This window comes from Fringilla coelebs (assembly GCF_963513975.1).
Source record: "Fringilla coelebs genome assembly, chromosome: 6".
In the NCBI taxonomy this organism is placed as follows: Eukaryota; Metazoa; Chordata; class Aves; order Passeriformes; family Fringillidae; genus Fringilla; species Fringilla coelebs.
In genome coordinates this window covers 54933799-54951512 of record NC_140034.1, presented here as the reverse complement: position 1 = coordinate 54951512, position 17714 = coordinate 54933799, and the positions used below count along the sequence as shown (strand labels likewise).

Here is a 17714-nt window from a genome sequence, read left to right as displayed (position 1 = left end):
TAGCACTTGAGAACAAAAGAGGCAGTTGTTTATTAATGACAACAGAAACAAAAAAAAAGATAAAGCAAACAGATACTTCTTTAAATATAAATTTTCTAGTCATCTGCTGTTCTGCCAGCCTCCTATTTTTTTTTTTTTTTCTTTTTTATTCAGTTACAAAAATTCATCCAGGGCTCAGGAAAACATGATACATAACAGAAATTTGTCACCTATGACAACAGCAAATATCATGTAACAGAAAAAAAACCTCAAAACATATTTACAAATCCATACTGTGTAGTCACTGAGAAATTCCTTACTTAACGAGTGGCAGATTATGCATGGACACTACCTTCCCAGAGGCATTCTCCAGTCAGAGTCACTTAGCATAAAATCCAACTGACAAATAGATTGTCTATAAATAAGGCCAGTTTCACTCCTGATTTATACATTTTGATGACCAAAATTTTTTGCTATTACTATGTTAATTTAAAAAAAAAAAAGCATAACAGCACCTAATCTCACCCAAATGGGATATTCAGACCAAACTGCAAGTTTCATTCTCAGCAGCAGTTATCCAGAACAGAAACTCACGAGAAAGGACAATAGGATACACCCTTCTAATGCTTTGTATAAAACCAAATCCCTACACCATATTTGCAGTATGATCATAAGTAGGCAATACTTTAAAAATGTGAGATATGAGTACCTTGGACTACCAAGCTGTTTCACACTTCAGAAAAAATAATCAAAGCCCCAACACCTTCCTCTCCCTCCCTCTTCGCCCACTTCCAAACCAGGGAAAAAGAAGTTATACTCTTAATGAATATGAGAACTGGCACCAACATTCATGCTAGTTGCCCTGATGTGCAACAGAGTTCATTTACAACAGTCAGAAATATTCCTATGCACTAGCCCTGAAGAGTTCAGCTTATGCAAACGGCTTGGGAAAAAAATCCCAAAAGTGTGACATGGCAGCATCCAGAGGGTGCAGGAATGTCCAACACTGTACGTGGATCTCAGGAGTCATCAATGCCTGTGGAATCTTCATCCACTACAAATTCATTGGGATTTGCTGCCTAAAATACAAAACACACCCAGGTTTAAATAAAATCTTCCCTTGCGGGTAATTTTAAGAAAGCACTAACAATTGCTTAGAAAAATCTGGGCTGCATTGTCACTCCCATTGGCTGAAGCAGACATTGTGATCTATGTCCTAAAACCAAGGTAAATTTGCAATAGAGGTCATTTTGCCAAGCTACTTGACCTTTCACTCCCTAAGGATCCACTGGGTTTCAATATTCCAGGCCTACAATTATGTAAAGCCACAGTTCAGTAGCTCAGCTGTACCCATTTCCTTGGTGGTTTGGGCTGTCTTTTACTAAGTAACTCAAAAAGAAAAGGGTCATTACTACTTTTAAAATAGGAGTGGAGCAACAGAGAAAAACAAATTACTCTTCCAATCAACTGAAGGGAAGGAAGTTAGGAAGGCAGTTACAATTCCCAAAAATGCGAGCAGGAGTTAGGAGATATCATTTTCTGTTAGAAGCACGACATCTGCTGGCACCTACTCTTAGAGCCACGGGAATGAGTGTCTGAAATCCTGAGATAAACCTGTCACAGTGTGCAAGCAGCTGCCTGCTCCTGAGGAAAGCTCACAGCTCCTCAGTGCTTGCACTAATACTGGAGATAAAATAAATCAAGAGCTCTTCTCTAAATATGTCAAAGAAAAGGGAGAAATTATATAATTAACCCACAATCTCCAAACTAAAACTACATTATAATTAACAGCAAGTGAAGTATCTTGGTGATTTGCAAAGTCATTAAGTGACTTCATGAAATGCACTTTCAGCAAGAACTAATGCACATCACAGGCCCTACAGTTTTTAAACTGTCATTAACTAGAGCATGTCTGAATAGAGAGATACATTATTATGGCTATAATTAATGAGTGTGCTCCCACCAAGGAAGGAGCTCTGAAATCCAAGCAGTTCATGCAATGCCATGCCTGCAGGCACCAGTGAGGAGCTCTGAATCGTGGCGAATGTTTTGTATGGAATCAGCAATACAAACACTATTCAGCACTGTAATTTTTGTAATTTTTATAATTTTGGGGTTTGTTTTAGCCAACTGCACCTCTGCTTACCATTCATGCTGTGGATACCTTGAATGCTGGGCACACCATATGAAACCTAGGGATTGTGACATTAAAGAATCTGTCCTTGTTGTAGAGGCAGTGGAAAGTGTAGTAGCCCTCCATGTATCCAGAGGTTGTGGTAAACGTTGTACAGCTGGTGTACTCATAGACTTTCCCTGGGCTGATAACTGGGAACTCTCCTGTGGGTAAAATATCACATCACAATAGTAAGGACTGATGGAAAACTACCATTTAGCAGTTGCTAAAGACTTGCACTCCGCAACAGACTCAGGCAGATCACTTTGTATTCCAGTGGATGCATAAATTGATGCTCAGCAATTATTGATATTATAAAAACTGGAGAGGGGTCAAGCAGCAGGATGTTCAGATACCCCTTACAAACCTGAAAGCCAAAACAGAGGGACACATCTCTTTTTCTCTGATTTTGATACAAAGCCCACAACCCAACAAACAAGCAATAACAGAATTTTAATAACAAGAACTTTAAATACTCTCTCCAGTAATTTTTCACTTACCAACTACTCCAGGACCTTGGACTTCTTCCACATCACCCTTGGCATTTGTTATTCTCCAGTATCGACTCTCCAGCTGACAGGCATTCTCAGGAAGGGCATCTTTGGACATTTCAATTCTAGAAGCCAAAGAACATACTTATCCTTTCAAGAAATGTTTTAGTGGCCTTGGGATCACCAAGTAGACTGGAAAAAGAAAACACCCACTAAACTAGCCCAAATCAGTCGGCAGGATCCATCTCCATGCTTCAATGTCTTTTACCAATTTCTAAATCACAAGAGCTGCTTGTAACTGCTTTCCCCTACCCATCACTGTATTTTAGCAATTACCAATTTGACTGGTACTTTGTGTACCTGACCAAGTAATGATCAGGGTTATTTTATTAAAAAGTACAGCATGTTGTGCACCTCCTGTTCAATTCTGAACATTTCTGAATGCTCTGCATAAATTTGCTTTGAACATTCCACAGGTCTGTCCTGCATTGTAAGAATTAATTATGTTATTTTTACCTGATTCTGTAAGTGAAGAAATAATGTGGTGGATGTACAGAACTGAGTTCAGGTAGAAAAGAGGTGGACACAGACACAGTGATATCTTCTGTGGTAGCAACACAATCTTTATCATGCACATACCTGCAGAGAGGAGAGCATTAACTCTGCAGACTGCTATGCACATTCAATACAGAAAACTAAACACAAAAAGTGATTAATTATTAATAATAATTAATATCAATAAAAACACTTGTTTAAATAGGGATGTGTCATTATAAAAAGGAAACAACCTAGAAACTCTAGCAGCAAATTTATTTACAGATTCAAGGATTTGGTTCTACAGCATCCCAGTTTGACAGAATTAAGGTTCTTAATTGTATTTAGAAGAAATTGCAAGTGCATGAAGATTCAAACACCAGAACAAGTCCTGCTTATTTACATATTCAGAAGACCAATTAGCTGAAACATTTGGTTTTTTATTAACTCTGAGCAGTCCTGCAGCAAAACCACACTCATGGCATACAGAACAAATATCATGTTGTCTGCTAAACTTCAGATAACTTATAATGTAAAATTCTGATCCCATTAATGCAAAGTTACAAGCTCTGAAGATTCTGTTAAAAAATAAAGCTGCTTTAAGCATTCTGATTTACATGTTTATTTTCAGTAGTTTCATGGGCTTTCTCCTCTCCCCACCAGCAGCTTTTGTATCAGATACCCAAAACTACTTGGGGAGGTAAACATGCAGAGAAGCAGCACCAAAACCTGGCACTAAGGTTACAAATCCCAGTCACAATACCTGAAAATCTGGTCTCTGATGATAGGATAACCTCCAGTGACCACTTTGTTTACATAAGATGTAAACCATTCCAAGTAAGATGTACCTAGATGGTAAGGAAGGAAAGCGTTCCTAAGGATGGGCAAATTTACCACTAAGCAGATTACAGTGAATACTTCAAGGAAAAAGTTTAAAGCTTTGATGATTTTTATTAAAAACTCTCAAGCATATTGGGATGAGTCAATCAATATACCAGATCATTCCACCAACAAGGATCATTTGGAGAAACCAATTAAGGACTAAAGAGTTGAGGGTGCACCCTCCAGAAATGACACAGCCAATGAAGAATCTCTTAGCTAAGTATTTAACATTATAATCAGGGTCTCATCACTTGGATTCCACATGGAAACCTTCTAAGGAATACTGCAGCATTTCCTCTCCTTTAAAAGAGGGATAAATCAGAGACACACTCTGCACTGCTCTACAACCTCAGAAGACTAAGGCTGTATGTCATTCTGGGATTTTGTACACTTGCAGCCATTGTCTGAGAACAGCTTTTCACACACCCACAGCCATTATTATGAAACAGCTTGATTGCTAAGCAGACACTCAAGCTGTCAGATTTAATTCTCAAAGAAGAGAGTTTTACAGACCAGCTCTGCACAAGAATTTCTCAGCCATAAATCTTCCAAGCATTGCAATATAGAGTTCAATAGAAAAGTAGAGAGTTCAACTGTTTGTCAATATTAGGGATTCAAAACTGGATTAAAGCTGAGCTACCAAGAAATTATTATCCTTGCCTTCCCTGATGTGTTATCAAGTACTCCCACTCCTTTTAGATTAAGTGTACTTACCACTTCTTCCTTAGAACATGAGCTGTTTGTGCTGTCCTTTGATCTTTTGGAATGCTAAGGGACTCCAAGTTTAATATGCTCCTTTCTATCACTAATCCACAAAATGCAAACCTTGTATAAAGTATACTGTGTATAAAGTAAACCTTGTATAAAGCTCTGAATGGAGAAAGTGGATCTATTTACCTGCCACCTTTAAAATGCTAAAAGAAATGCTGTGCATGGCATTTCCCCTCCACCCCACAGTAAGCCAAGATTAAGCCAAGGGAATATTTCTAAATATGTTGTATGATCCCACACTGACTATTTTATTTTGAATATTTAATCCGAAGTGTTACCTGTAATGAACATAACAATAGTAGATGGATTGCGAGCCATTTGCTCCTGAAAGGGAAAGAAATTTAAGGATATATTAGAGAGCATTGGACTTTCAAGGTTACAATTTTAACAACACAGGGAACACTTTCCCTATATTCACTAAACCTGACATCTGGCTGCTTGACACATCACTGTAGTCCCAGTCAGATCCTTAGACATGTAAAACTCACAGTGCTCCCATGACCACTGAATTTACAGCTTCAGCTTCCCACTAAGGCTCCTGCACTACCAGTCAGCACAGAAGTACTCTGGGAACACAAACACATCATCCTTACAGGACACTGGTAGAAGATCTCGTATTTATTCCGTCCCTCCACACTCTCCAGGGCCATGTACTGACTGAGGCCAGTGTGGATGCAGAAGGTCAGGGGCAGGCACTGCTTGAGCCCCAGCCTCTGCTGGAAGCCCCCAGCTGCTGTGTCGATGTCCAGCAGATCCTCAGAGCGGTAGTGGTTTGACAGGGCCATGCTGCCCATCAGCCTGGGAACAACAAAAACAGGGAACACCAACAGGAGATATCACTCACAAGGCAAAGCTGGCTGGTCATCTTTTGGAAACTGCTTCTTTCAATGCTCTAGATGTGTATTAGACTGAGCTGAAATCCAAGCTGAACATCCACACATGCTGCCCTAGGTTATTAGTTCACATCACCCTGGCTTTGTGGAAGCATCACCCAAACCTGAGTGTACACTCCACACCCACACTACCAGCTGGGAACACCAGGGAAAGGCGAATGAGATGCAAATTCCTGCAGATGCTGAGCAGATGCTGTTATGAAAGCAGTGACTCAGGTGCAAGCTGCCACATGTCAGCATGCTAAAAGCTGATCCCATCCCGGGCAACAGGTTCCATTCCTCTTTCTCCTTGGGAAGTCTGGCCTGGAATTAGCACGTTCTACAGAAGATGTGCCAACATACCAACACAGAAAGCTGAAGCACCAAACAAGGACAAGTCTCACATAGTTTCTGTTTCTGATCTAACAACCTGCTGCACAAACTTCCACTGCCTACCCCTGAACTTCCCAGTATTCATCCCCCCTGGGACCACACCTTCGCCTGGAAGCCCTTCTCCAAGCTGGAAGACTTCCCCAGAGCTTTGTGTCTGCTCCTGCAGCCCCTCCATAGCCACATCATTACAGTAGAGGCTTTTTTGGGAGTGAAACAGCCGGAAGAGAGGATGCAAATGGCTGAAGAACACCATTTGAAATCTACAGAACTAGGGCACCTATTTCCTCTCTAAAAAATTTTAAGTCTCTCCTAGAAAACAGAACTAGAAATCATCCTTATGGTTTCATAAAACAGTTTCCTGAATCCCTTCTGCACATAAAACACTCAAATTGGAGAAAGCTGCACCTTCTTTATGAGTGAAGGTTTTGGCAGAGAAATCTGAGTGCCTCCTCCCTACAGACATTGCAAAGATTTGCTGTAGCTTTCCATCTTTTGCTTCTGTTTCCAGCACTTCATCAGGTGCTTCAAACACCTAATTTTTCTACAGTGGAAATACCAGAAACTTTGGTCATCAGCCTTCTAACCTTAATGTAAAAGGGAGTTTTTCACTGCAGAAACTGCATAAAAACATTAAAATCTTCTACTGAGGAAACTTAATTTGCAGAACTGAAAATTTGATTCTACCTTAATATGACTAACTGGTTTTAAGTCATTCCCTAACCATTTTAAAGAATATAAGAATTACTAAAAAATGAAGCTTAAAGAGTGCAAGGGGCTAATTTACTTCGGTAATACAAAGCCAAATTTCAGGGGAGCAACTTGCAGTCCTATGATTAAAAGTCTAACAGCTGGAAGTTTAGAGTTGTTGCGAAAAACTAACAAGGGTTCTCATTAGGAAAAGGGGAAGTGTAAAAATAATTTGAGCAATTAGAAAACCATGCTGGGCTTCCAATTACTTCCAAGATTAGAAGACAGCCAATTCTGGAAGTGTCACTTAAGCAGTGACTCAGTCACAATACATTTAAATGCTTCATTTAGCCTGTTTGGGGGACATTTCACCTTTTAATAAGTGAAGTGTCTAAGAAATACAAAATGAATTAATACTCAGTAAGTAGCTTTCAGTCCTTACCCTGGAACAACCAACTTCTGCCCATTGTGGATACGGAACGAACACCGATAGTCATCGGGGAGTTTGCAGCGGATTTGTGCTTCCACAGCATCCAGATCTTCCTCCTTCACACTCTCTGGGAAAGAAAGGATGGTGCAGGTATTTCAAACACAAAGCATGAAATCTGTAAATTCCCTCATCCAACCAGTGTGGACTCAAGTCAGTATCTGGTGGCCTCACTGTATGCTGGGTGGTACACAATGAGTATTGCATAAATTTGAAAGGAAAATGATGACTCTAATTGATTATTTAATACAGCACCAATCTCAGTCCAGTGCAACCTCCACAGGCCTCAAAGCAGCAAATGTTTATAAAGTGGAATGAACCTTTCCCCCACAACACTGCCAACAACTGAGTCCCAGTTACAGCTCTCAGGCAGTATTGATTTTACTCTTTCATCACCCTAAGGGTTGGTTCATTCAGTTTCCAGTTCCATAAGTGACACAGAAATGCTGGCTGCAGCCCCCATTCACCTGGAATCTGAAGCAATAAATGGGTTGTAAAAGGGGGATTTTCAAATCAATAACACAAAGGGGTGGAGAAGAACTATTCTTACATTTCCACGTGCCCTTCAGGGGCGTTCCAACGCCCTCACTTCCAGCAAAAATTGGTCTGTTCCAATCCATTCTCTTAAAACCCTTTTCATACTCATCTGTTTCATTAACAGGATATAAATTAACAATTCATTGAAACAGTATCCCTTACAAATGGTATGAAAAAGGCCTAAATTTTATCTAAACCCTTCCATCATTATGTAAGAGTGGAAACTGGTACTTTGAAATTTGTTTTTGTCTTTCTGTACATAAATAAAAGCTTCACATCCAGCACTATCCAAGCAAACCAAGAAAATGCAAAATTCAAATGGGAAGGAGATAATCTGTCTCCTAATATTGTCTCTTAAGAGATCATTTGTCTCTTAATTGCACAGATCAGGTTAAATTAGACATCATGGTTTAAAAGTCAACTTCATACAGAAAACTGAAATGCAGCTGAAAATGTAAAAGCTTTTTGGTCCCCTATACCAGAAAAGCCAAAACTCACTGTAGCTGTGATTTATGACCTAGAACACTGGAAGTACTTCAAGGACTAAAATACAAACTGAAACTGAAACCAGAATCTAGGAGGGGAGTAAAAAAAAGAAAAATTAATGTTCCACCACTGGACCACTGTAAGACCTACAGAAAAAAATAAAACCCAACAACATTCTTTTTGTTTGGCTTCAAATCAGAACATCTGCTTTCATCTGACAGTGTTTTAATGAGGTCCTATGAAAACCTCACAAATAAAATCCCACCAGCAGGTCCTCAAAGCAATGGAGTTACTACACTAAAAAAAACCAAACAATACATCACAGAAACCTAGAAGTGTGATAAAGACAGAGCAGTCACTAGAAAAAAATTGCCTTGATTTCAGAGAATCTTTGGATCAGTAGGAACTGGCCAAGGACTCTGCCTGTGTTTGCAAGGAAGGGAAAGCACATCTACCTGACTTTCAGGACTCTGCTTATTAAAGCACACACCTTTCATGAAAGCAGCATGAGGCCTAATAACAGGCAGGGCTGGGTTAAGCAACCTACTCCCAGGTGTGCCAGGTACCTTTCAAAGAGCTGATCATGCGCGGACACCACTGCCCCAGGTACTGCTCCAGGTCATCCCAGGCTTTTTTCAGCGTGGCATAGTAGTGGATGTACCTTCCTAAATCAGAGTAGGTGCTGATGAAGATGGCTCTCCAGCTTTGATTCCGTCTGCTTTTTTCCTCCCTAAGGGCACATGGAGAAAATGTGTTCAAATGGCAGCTTGAAGAGACTTCTAAACCCAAGGAGCTGGTATTTTTTATTTGGCAGGAACAGGATGCATAACATTAACCCAGGAACACTCTGTGCCATGTGAAGCTACACAAACTCAATTAATTCCAGTATCTATTCAACAGCAAGTTGGAACAGAATTAGGAAACATTTGGGCTACTTAGGGGAAAATTTAGAAACAATACTCCCTTACACAAAGTGCCTTCTGAACAGAGCTCTGTCTGGTAGTGAACCTTAGAGCTGGTGAAAAGCTAATTCACATCCTTCATTACTCAGCTTTCCTCAGCTATGGAGAAGCTGAGAGTATGAGCTGGATGTGAGATGGACTGAAAATCAGCTGAACAACATCTTTTGGAAATTAATTTTCATAGGAAAAAAAGCTTACAACAATCCCACTTACTCTGAAATGAGCCAGTATTTTTTGCAGTGTCTTTTCCACAGTGGGTCATGGCTTGATAGCTGATTTAATCTTCTATTCAAATAGCAGCAACTATAAATATAAAATCATTAAATGCGATTGCAGCAAAACAAACAGGCAGAAATGCTGTATCACACATCACATTCTCATGAAAAAAATGCAGAGTTTGAAAATGATTTGGCTGTCCTTTTAGGGCTGTTGCTTACAATGGTTAAAGCTCTTCATCACAGTTGTATAAGTCATGAACTACTTTTCCAGACACTTAAAGAACTGGCAGCAATTAAGTACTTTTGTAAAGCAGGTCACCCTGCAGACCTACACCAGAGTAAACAGTGCCTGAAGATTCCAGCATGACTCCACTCCACCAGTGGAAAGCATTCCAGTAGCACAGGCTGCTATGATTTAAATCACTTTTTATCTGGATGGCCAGGCTCTGCCCTATCTTTTCCACATTAAGCTACAGAAACCATACAGTTTGAGTATTACAAACTTACTTTCCTCTTTAAATTGTTTAAATAACAAACTTTGAAGAAAATCTCCAAAAGACACCATCAGTTTAGATGTGGCAACATCACTTCCTCTGGTAGCTTGTTCTACAGTGACAAGTGTGTGTTTCAAAGACTGTGATTAACCCCAAATGAGGGCACCTAACAACGTTCCAGTTATTGCTTCTGGGGGTTTTATAAACTGCTTAAACTAGAATGTTATTAGTATCTCAAAAATCAACCTCAACAAAGTGATTCTCCCTTATTCCCTGACATCACCCTTTCCATCCACATCCCCACAAACACATTCAATTCCCACCTGGACATCTGGCTGTGCAAAAATTTCATGACATGGGGATTTTTTTATATTTTCAAGGGGTGGGGAACTGAAATATCCCAAAGGAAAAAAGCCCTTGCAGGAATCTATTGTACTGGTGTTTATCAACCAAGCCTGTAATTTCTGGAAGGGAGTAAGTCACCACAGCACCACAGGAACATGTGGCTTCAAACATGATAAAAGTGAAATCCAAGCCATTCTCACTAATTACACAAACAATGGAGAAGTTGGCACATGATCAAATATCTAAGGGCCACCATAACAACTGTTATCATTTTTGCTTATGCCTAATGTATTTTTTGCTGATATCCTAACAGAATTCTCCCTGATCTCCTTATCATTCTTGACTAATATTTATTAGGAGTAATAAAAAACCAAAACCCCCACATTTCTGGTAGTGCTCTGTTTTCTTCTTATGCTTATTCCTCTCTCTTTGATTAAACACTGTGGTTTCAATCACTGCCAAACCTTGCACTTGACTGCTGAGGTTTTATCCAAAACCACACTATCATCTTCACTGTATGATTCATAACCCTTCAGCCACCGAGCCCAAGAGGCACCTGCCACTTTCATTCAAGTTTTGTTTTCCCTTGAAAAGTCACCCTATTTCATTTCATTTGGTTTTCCTCAAACGGTGGAATACATTTGCTAGCAGCAAGACCACCCTTTGTTTACCCGTTGAAACACAAGCTTCGGGGAAATACTGATTTCACAATTTTACTTACTGCTTCTTTTAGGTACAAACACATAATGGGGGAGAGAGAAATAGATTCATTGAATGGTTTGGGTTGGAAGGGACCTTAAAGATCAATGAGTTCTCCTACCATAGGCAGCGACGCCTTCCACTAGACCGGGCTGCTCCAAACCCTGTCCAACCTGGCCTTGGACGCTTCCAGGCATGGGGCAGCCACAGCTTCCCTGGGCAACCTGTGCCAGGGCCTCAGCACCTTCTCAGTAAAAGGGAACATTTCATTTTGTTAAAAAGATGACGGTAAAAGAAGGGAAAGCCCGGTGCTGCTGGAAGGGAAAGGTGCTCAGACCGTGTCCTCTCCTCAGCGCTTCCTCCGGAGGCAGGCAAGCCCTTTCCCCGCACAGCCCGGGGAGCGCTCCGCCCGCCGCGCCCCTGACATCCCCCCGGGCCGCCCGTGCCATTCCCCCGGGCTGCCCGTACCTCACCAGATCCCGGTAGTCGAGGAAGCTGAGGATGAGCAGCAGCGGGTCGGTGGGGAGCAGCTCCAGGCTCAGGGTCGGGGAAAGCTCCATGTCCGGGGGCGCCGCCATCTTGCGAGACGTCCCCGGGACGCGCCGCCCATCACGCCGCTCTCCGCGCGCCGGAGCTGCGCCTCCCGGGGGCGGCCGCTCCGCAGCGTGCTCGGAGCTGGCAAATCTGCCCTCGGAGCTGGCAAATGTGCCCTCGGAGCTGGCAAATGTGCCCTCGGAGCTGGGAAATCTGCCCTCGGAGCTGGAAAATGTGCCCTCGGAGCTGGCAAATCTGCCCTCGGAGCTGGCAAATCTGCCCTCGGAGCTGGCAAATCTGACCTCGGAAGTGCCAAGTGAGCCCTCGGAGCTGCCAATCTGCCTTCGGAGGTGCCAAATCTGCCCTCAGAACTCAGCCCTCAAAACTCTGAAATCAGTCCTCAGAATTCCAAAATCAGAACTCAGCCCTCAGGGTTGCCAAAATCAGCCCTCAGAACTCTCAAATCATCCCTCAAGAACTCAGTCCTCAAAACTCTGAAATCAGCCCTCAGAACTCTGAACCAGAACTCAGTCCTCAGAACTCAAAACTCGACTCTCGGAACTCAGTCCTTGGAATTGAGAACCCGGCTCTCAGAACTCAGCCCTGGCTCTCCTGAAATTCAATTTATGCACCAAGGGGTTTTGGTCAGGGAATGGCCTGCTTTTCACAAGATCAGCTTCTTAGTGATCTAAATGGACAATAATAAGTGAGCAAAACTGAGACTGGGAAAATAAACTTACTGAGTTGTGTATCATCAAAACTAAACAAAAAAAAGTGTTGCATGTTCAGCATCACAATTTATAGGAAAAGAACACTTGTTGTGTGACAGCTGCACAAACAGTAGACGCTACTCTTTTAATGCCCCTCATCTTTAGTGAGTTAAATATTCTTATATGAAAGAAGGAGTTATTTATTCTGCATGATTTTATGCTAGTAATTCTTTTCTCTCTTCTTTTTTGGGTATCAGTAGGATTTTAATGAAATAATTCATTGTCCTAGCAACACTGCTCAAATAAGAACTGGAAGGGACCAGGGGGTGGTTTTATGACTGCACTATTGCTTGCTGTTGAGGAGATTTTTTTCCCTTTATAATTTCTATAATTGTAAAGTTCTCTGTAGAGAAAGCAAAAGTATATTTGAAATGCTAATAAAATGATATTTCTTGTGTTTGTCCTTGGGTTTGTGGCCCATGAAAATCTAATAATGCAGAGCCAAGAGAAGGTCCATAATTCTTTATGTCTTTCAGGTTTTGCCAAAAGCCTGGAGAGTTTTGCTTCTAGCACTTGCATAGATCCCAGCTGTTACTCAAGGGCTTAGACAGTGGCGAAGATGGAGGTGGAGGATCTATAGGAGTTAGTTATAAAAATATATTATCACCCCTGGTCAGGCTAGAGGCTCCTCAAGTGCAGAAATGGCTGGCATTTTACCTTCCTAATGGATGTCCTAACAATTATTTAAACAAAAGCATAGTAAAACAGAAATATCTGTTGCTGAGACTGAAGGAAAAGCAAAATAAACAAAAAGCAAGGAACCAACCAAAACCCACAGAACCAAAAGCCAACATAAACCCATTTGAAATTGTGGTATTTCAATGTTTTACCCACAGCAGCCTTTGCATCCTCCTTCAAATAATTGACAGCTGCAGAAACTGTGACACCAGAAAGTTATTGTGGAATTTTCCTAGCTCAGCCTAATCATAAAGGTTCTTTTCCACTTCAATAATGGAGCCTAATTTTTCTTCCATTATCACTGGCCAGGGAGCCCAAATGCCCAAATAGATCAGAGGTACTCATCAGGGTGGAAACAGCTCAGATTGCTCTGCGTGTCCAGTGTTTAATCTGTGAGAGATGATGAGGCTTTTAGCATCCTTCATTTATTTTTACTTCTTGAAAATCGAATGAAATGACACACTGGGGATCTTCACTGGGTGCTGAGTGTCTCTGGAAATTCAACTAATGTGCTAAGGTTTTGGGGAATGGGCTGCTCTTCACAAGATCAGCTTTTTAGTGCTCTAAATGGTCAATAATATGTGGGCAAAACCGAGACTTTGAGGGGAGGAGGCAGCTTGGGGAATTAGTAGCAAAAAAGAAGCTGAGGTCCAGAAAATTTGTGGTGTTGTTATTATACTGATCTTATTGGGTTTGTTCTTTGCTCTAGCAAAGACTCAATAAGGTCAGGGCTTCACAGAAATAACCAGGCAGTGACCTTGGCTTGGAAATCTGATCATGTAAAATTAACCAGAAGACAAGGAATGACTGTAATAAAGAGCACAGAAGGAGCAGGGCAGGAGGATTCAGAACGGGAGCTGTGTGATCCTGTGGTGACTCCGGTGAGCCGCACAAACATGAAGACAGTTCAGCAGTCCTTTGAACAGTGGGGGGTTTACATATGAACTGGTAACAAATCGCATCTTCAGGCTTCACACGAGTGAATCTCAGATGAGATGTGAGAGATGACAGGGAGGAAACAGAGCCAGAACTGCAGGGAAATGTCTACGTGAATAAACTAAGTATTGCATGGGAGCTTGTTGGACATTTTAGTAACAAACAGGATCTCTGATGGAGTACAGCTTCAAGCTGCCTCCTGACAAAATGAAACAACAGCTGAAAAAATGCCTGCCTTGTTACAGCCACATAGACCCAGTATAAACCAGCAAAGCCTCTCCCAAACCTCACAGGGTGGTAAATTAGCCTTGGCAGCTCCACAGTGAAATGAATTGAAGGGAAACTCCAAGAATCAACCAACAGACTTCATCTGGTGCTTACAGAGCAACTGGAGTCTACTGCCAGCTTTCATCCTTCTGGACCATCTGCCACATGGATGCTTTTGCCTGCGTCAGTTGCCTGAGGTTATCAAAAATCCATGTCCAGTCCTCCCCACTCTGCATCAAGGTGGCTTCAGGCTTGTCTTTGGTTATTAGCAAATCTTTTTGTCTCAGATTCTTAGCTCCAAAACGTGTCTGAAATATTAATGTATGTTTGGAGAGCTTGGAATCCCACTTGGAGAGCAATGTTGATAGACTGTGCTTTTTTCCTCAGATCAAAGATTCCATGTTGACACAAACCATAGCCAAGTTTTATTCTTTCACAGCCTAGCTTAGCTCCAAGTTGGTTTTCAATTCATATAATCCTCTCACATAAATCAAATTAAAGATACTACTACAAATGGAAATGTTACCTGGGAATGTATAAAAAGTAAAGTTTATTTACTTTAGAGAGCATGGATGGCATAGAAAGGCATGATTCTTGCCTCAGGAGTATTTCTAATTTCACACAATTCCAGTGGTTTCACTGTGAGTGATTCCCAGTCCATGATGTGGCTCGTGGCCTAAGGAATGTGTGACAGACCCCACTGAAAGGGGATGCAGGAATATTTCATGATCCCATGAAAGTGCCAAGACCCTGCTTGCTTTGTGTGGGAGCTGAGGAGATCTTCCTTTACTTGAGGAACATAGAGAATAATGAGGCATCCCTGCAGAAAACTGCCATTGAGCCTTTCCTGACCTGAAAAAACCCCACATGTGTATGACTCAGATAGCAGCTCACTTTTCAGCTGCACACACTGTTCTTAGGTCATTAGCTGAGATTGTTAATGAGGCAGGCAGTCAGTCATGGCTACAGTGGTGGGGTTTTTTGGCTACTAACTCCTCGAGCCAGAGCACATTCATCAGAGCATGAAACAACAAACGACTGAAGTGCTGAGCTGCATTTGGAGAGGTAACACACAGATAAAAGCCTCCAGAAGCCCTTTGCAATTCCCTTAGTCATCCATTCCCACTGAAAGCTTCTCTTTGGGAGTTTCCAGGAGGCCTGGTGTGACCTTTGGTCGTCCTATTTGGTCAGAGCTCTTATCTGTGCAGTGCAGACCCAGCCTCTTTCTGCTTGCACTCCTCCAAAGCAGTTTTTATGGGATAAACAAGCCGTATTTGCTGATGCACGCTCCCTTATCAGCTGGACAGCACGCTTCTCCTGCATGGTGGGTCATGCTCGCTGCTGGGCCAGCTCCAGGAATTCCAGGGTGGCTGCATCACTGCTCGTTAGGCGTTTGCTTGCAGCCATGGGCTGCAAAAATCACAGCCACCATGTGATGGGGCCTTATCTTAGAGCCCACCAGGAGTTTCCCGGTGTTGCAAAGCATCTTTAGGTTGATAATTGCAGGTCTTGGATCATTTTAATGAGATAGCAACATGATAAGCGTTGGTTTGGGGAGCTGTCACGATGCCAGACTGAAGACTGTGTGCCTTATTGAAGGAGAATGTCACTTTTATTGTGTTTTTAAGTAAATAAGTAAAGCATTTCTCTATCTCAAAACCAGATCACAGCTGTTATGAAACTCATTGGTAAAGTTGTCTGAGACGAGATGCAAGACATATCTGAGGAGAGGAGAAAATCAAAACCCTATGAATTTTTACCAACCAACCCAACAAGTCACAGCCCTGAAGAGGAAACATCGCTGGACTACAGAAGGAGGTATTTCTCCTAGGTCACGGCTTTCAAAAGTTATTTCTCTCTCAACACTGCAAAGCAACAGCTTTCCATCACTCTAGTTGCTTCCTGTTACAACATTCCTTGTTGCCTCTCCTCCAGTTCCAGCACCTCCATAGGAATCAACCTTCTTGCAGTCTGTTCCCCTTTGGCGTACAGGCTTTGCTGCCTTATGCCAAGCTGTAAATGTAACCAGAATATGCCAGATGCAGAGCAGAGGCAATCATGGAGCACTTAGCAAAAGGTGCACTCAATTTTTCATTAAAAAAAGAAACATCTTTTCACTGAAACATCTTTAAAAAATCAAAAATTGTCATGCGCAGCCAGCTATGGGGCAGGGCTATGGCTTAAAATGGGAGCCAGACATACAATAATGCATTAATTAATGCTTGTGAGGCACTTGAAAATGGCACATGCTATACGCTCCTGCAAACCACGTTGATTAATTATCATCAGTGATCTGCTGCTTTGTTAGAACCTTTCCGAGATGTGCCTTCTCATTAGCCTGGTACAAAGCAACCCTCAGCAGGAGGGAACAAGTTGCTTCAAACACGGTTCAACTTTCTGCCAGTTTAATCTTCATCTCACTGACAGACTTCTGAATCTTAATTTAATTATAGTGCCTTAAATGTTTTATGATAGTGTATCTCAATCTCTCAGTTCTGTCTTTTTATGCTTTTTTAAGTTGTTGTGGGACAGAGGAATAGATAATTTTTTCCAGTGTCCATTAAATTTCCCTTTGCCTCCAGTGCAGCATGTGCTCCATAAAAGAGATGAACCTGCTGCAAGTGAAATAAGCTGATGCTGCACTGTCTTTTTAGGGCAACAAAGATCTTTATAGATTATTTTCCCGAGTGCCATGAATATCCTTCAAAGCCTTAAGTCACTGATACCAATTAATAAACTTAATAGTCTCATTTTCAATTCACATTCAGGTTGTCCAGAGCGTGTGCTTCGGCAGATGCTTAAAAGCTTTGCCTTTCAGAGATAAAATGTTACCTTGTGTGTGAGGTGGGGGTGATTCAGGAGCAGAAAGACCTGTTAAAGTGCAGCACCTGAGGCCTCCTTGTTTTCTGAATTTACAGTCTCAGGCTGGCAGTCGTATAAATGAGTGATGCTCTCTGATGTTCTCTTCCAAGCAGGCAACGAAATTGGCAGGGAGTCTTGGGTTTTGTGCTGATGTGTCCAGAATTGAAATAATTTCATTCTCGGCTATAATGACAATTGGAGGCAGAGTATTACCTTGAGAAAAGAGAAGGGAGAGATGGCTTCTGGATCCTGTATTGAATTAACAAGAGATTCCCATTTACTCTCTCCACTGAAAACTCTATTATGCAGGGCTCTTATTGCCCTTATTCAAGGGCAGGGAATTAAAAAAGTGATATAGATGGTAATGCTCTCATCTTCCTGCCATGACACTGAATAATGGGGACAAAGAAGGGGAATCTTGACGGATGATACGCCTTTTAAAATACTGCTGATAGTGGAAACACAGAAAGGACGACACATTTGAGTATCAGTGATGAAGTCATATTCAGATTTTTGTGCTTTTTCCTTAGGACTTTAAATCAGCTCTGCTTTCCTTTTTGCTGTTTTTTTTTTGGAACATTTTATTTTCTTGTTTTTGCAGGAGAGAGTCCTTACTGTAAGGAACATAATCGAGATGAGGTAAAGTGTTGCTTATAC

The 17714-nt window shown here is 41.6% G+C and overlaps 1 protein-coding gene across 2 annotated transcripts; it reads right to left on the bottom strand.

Annotated features, from left to right (window-relative positions):
• FBXO3 (F-box protein 3) lies at window positions 1-11613 on the bottom strand. Of its 2 annotated transcripts, none has more exons than XM_084207865.1 (11): window positions 11479-11613; window positions 9468-9557; window positions 8859-9022; window positions 7225-7339; window positions 5424-5628; window positions 5109-5154; window positions 3941-4025; window positions 3160-3282; window positions 2653-2768; window positions 2126-2316; window positions 1-1058 (listed from the first exon to the last, which is right to left on the bottom strand). In XM_084207865.1, the coding sequence occupies exons 1-10, from the start codon at window positions 11586-11588 to the stop codon at window positions 2129-2131; spliced, it is 1242 nt and encodes a 413-aa protein (XP_084063991.1). In that variant the 5' UTR covers window positions 11589-11613; the 3' UTR covers window positions 1-1058; window positions 2126-2128. The 2 variants fall into 2 exon arrangements, with proteins under 2 accessions (XP_084063991.1, XP_084063990.1); XM_084207864.1 differs by having other exon boundaries at window positions 2144-2316.
• Window positions 11614-17714: the final 6101 nt, after the last annotated feature.

Excerpts from the sequence above, each read along its gene's own strand:
- FBXO3 (XM_084207864.1), bottom strand. The coding sequence starts at position 11,588 with ATGGCGGCGCCCCCGGACATGGAGCTTTCCCCGACCCTGAGCCTGGAG. Across the intron at positions 9,558-11,478 it reads GACTACCGGGATCTGGTGAG|TTGCTGCTATTTGAATAGAA; the intron begins GTACGGGCAGCC and ends TTATATTTATAG. Across the intron at positions 2,769-3,159 it reads TTCTTCACTTACAGAATCAG|AATTGAAATGTCCAAAGATG; the intron begins GTAAAAATAACA and ends TTTGGCTTCTAG.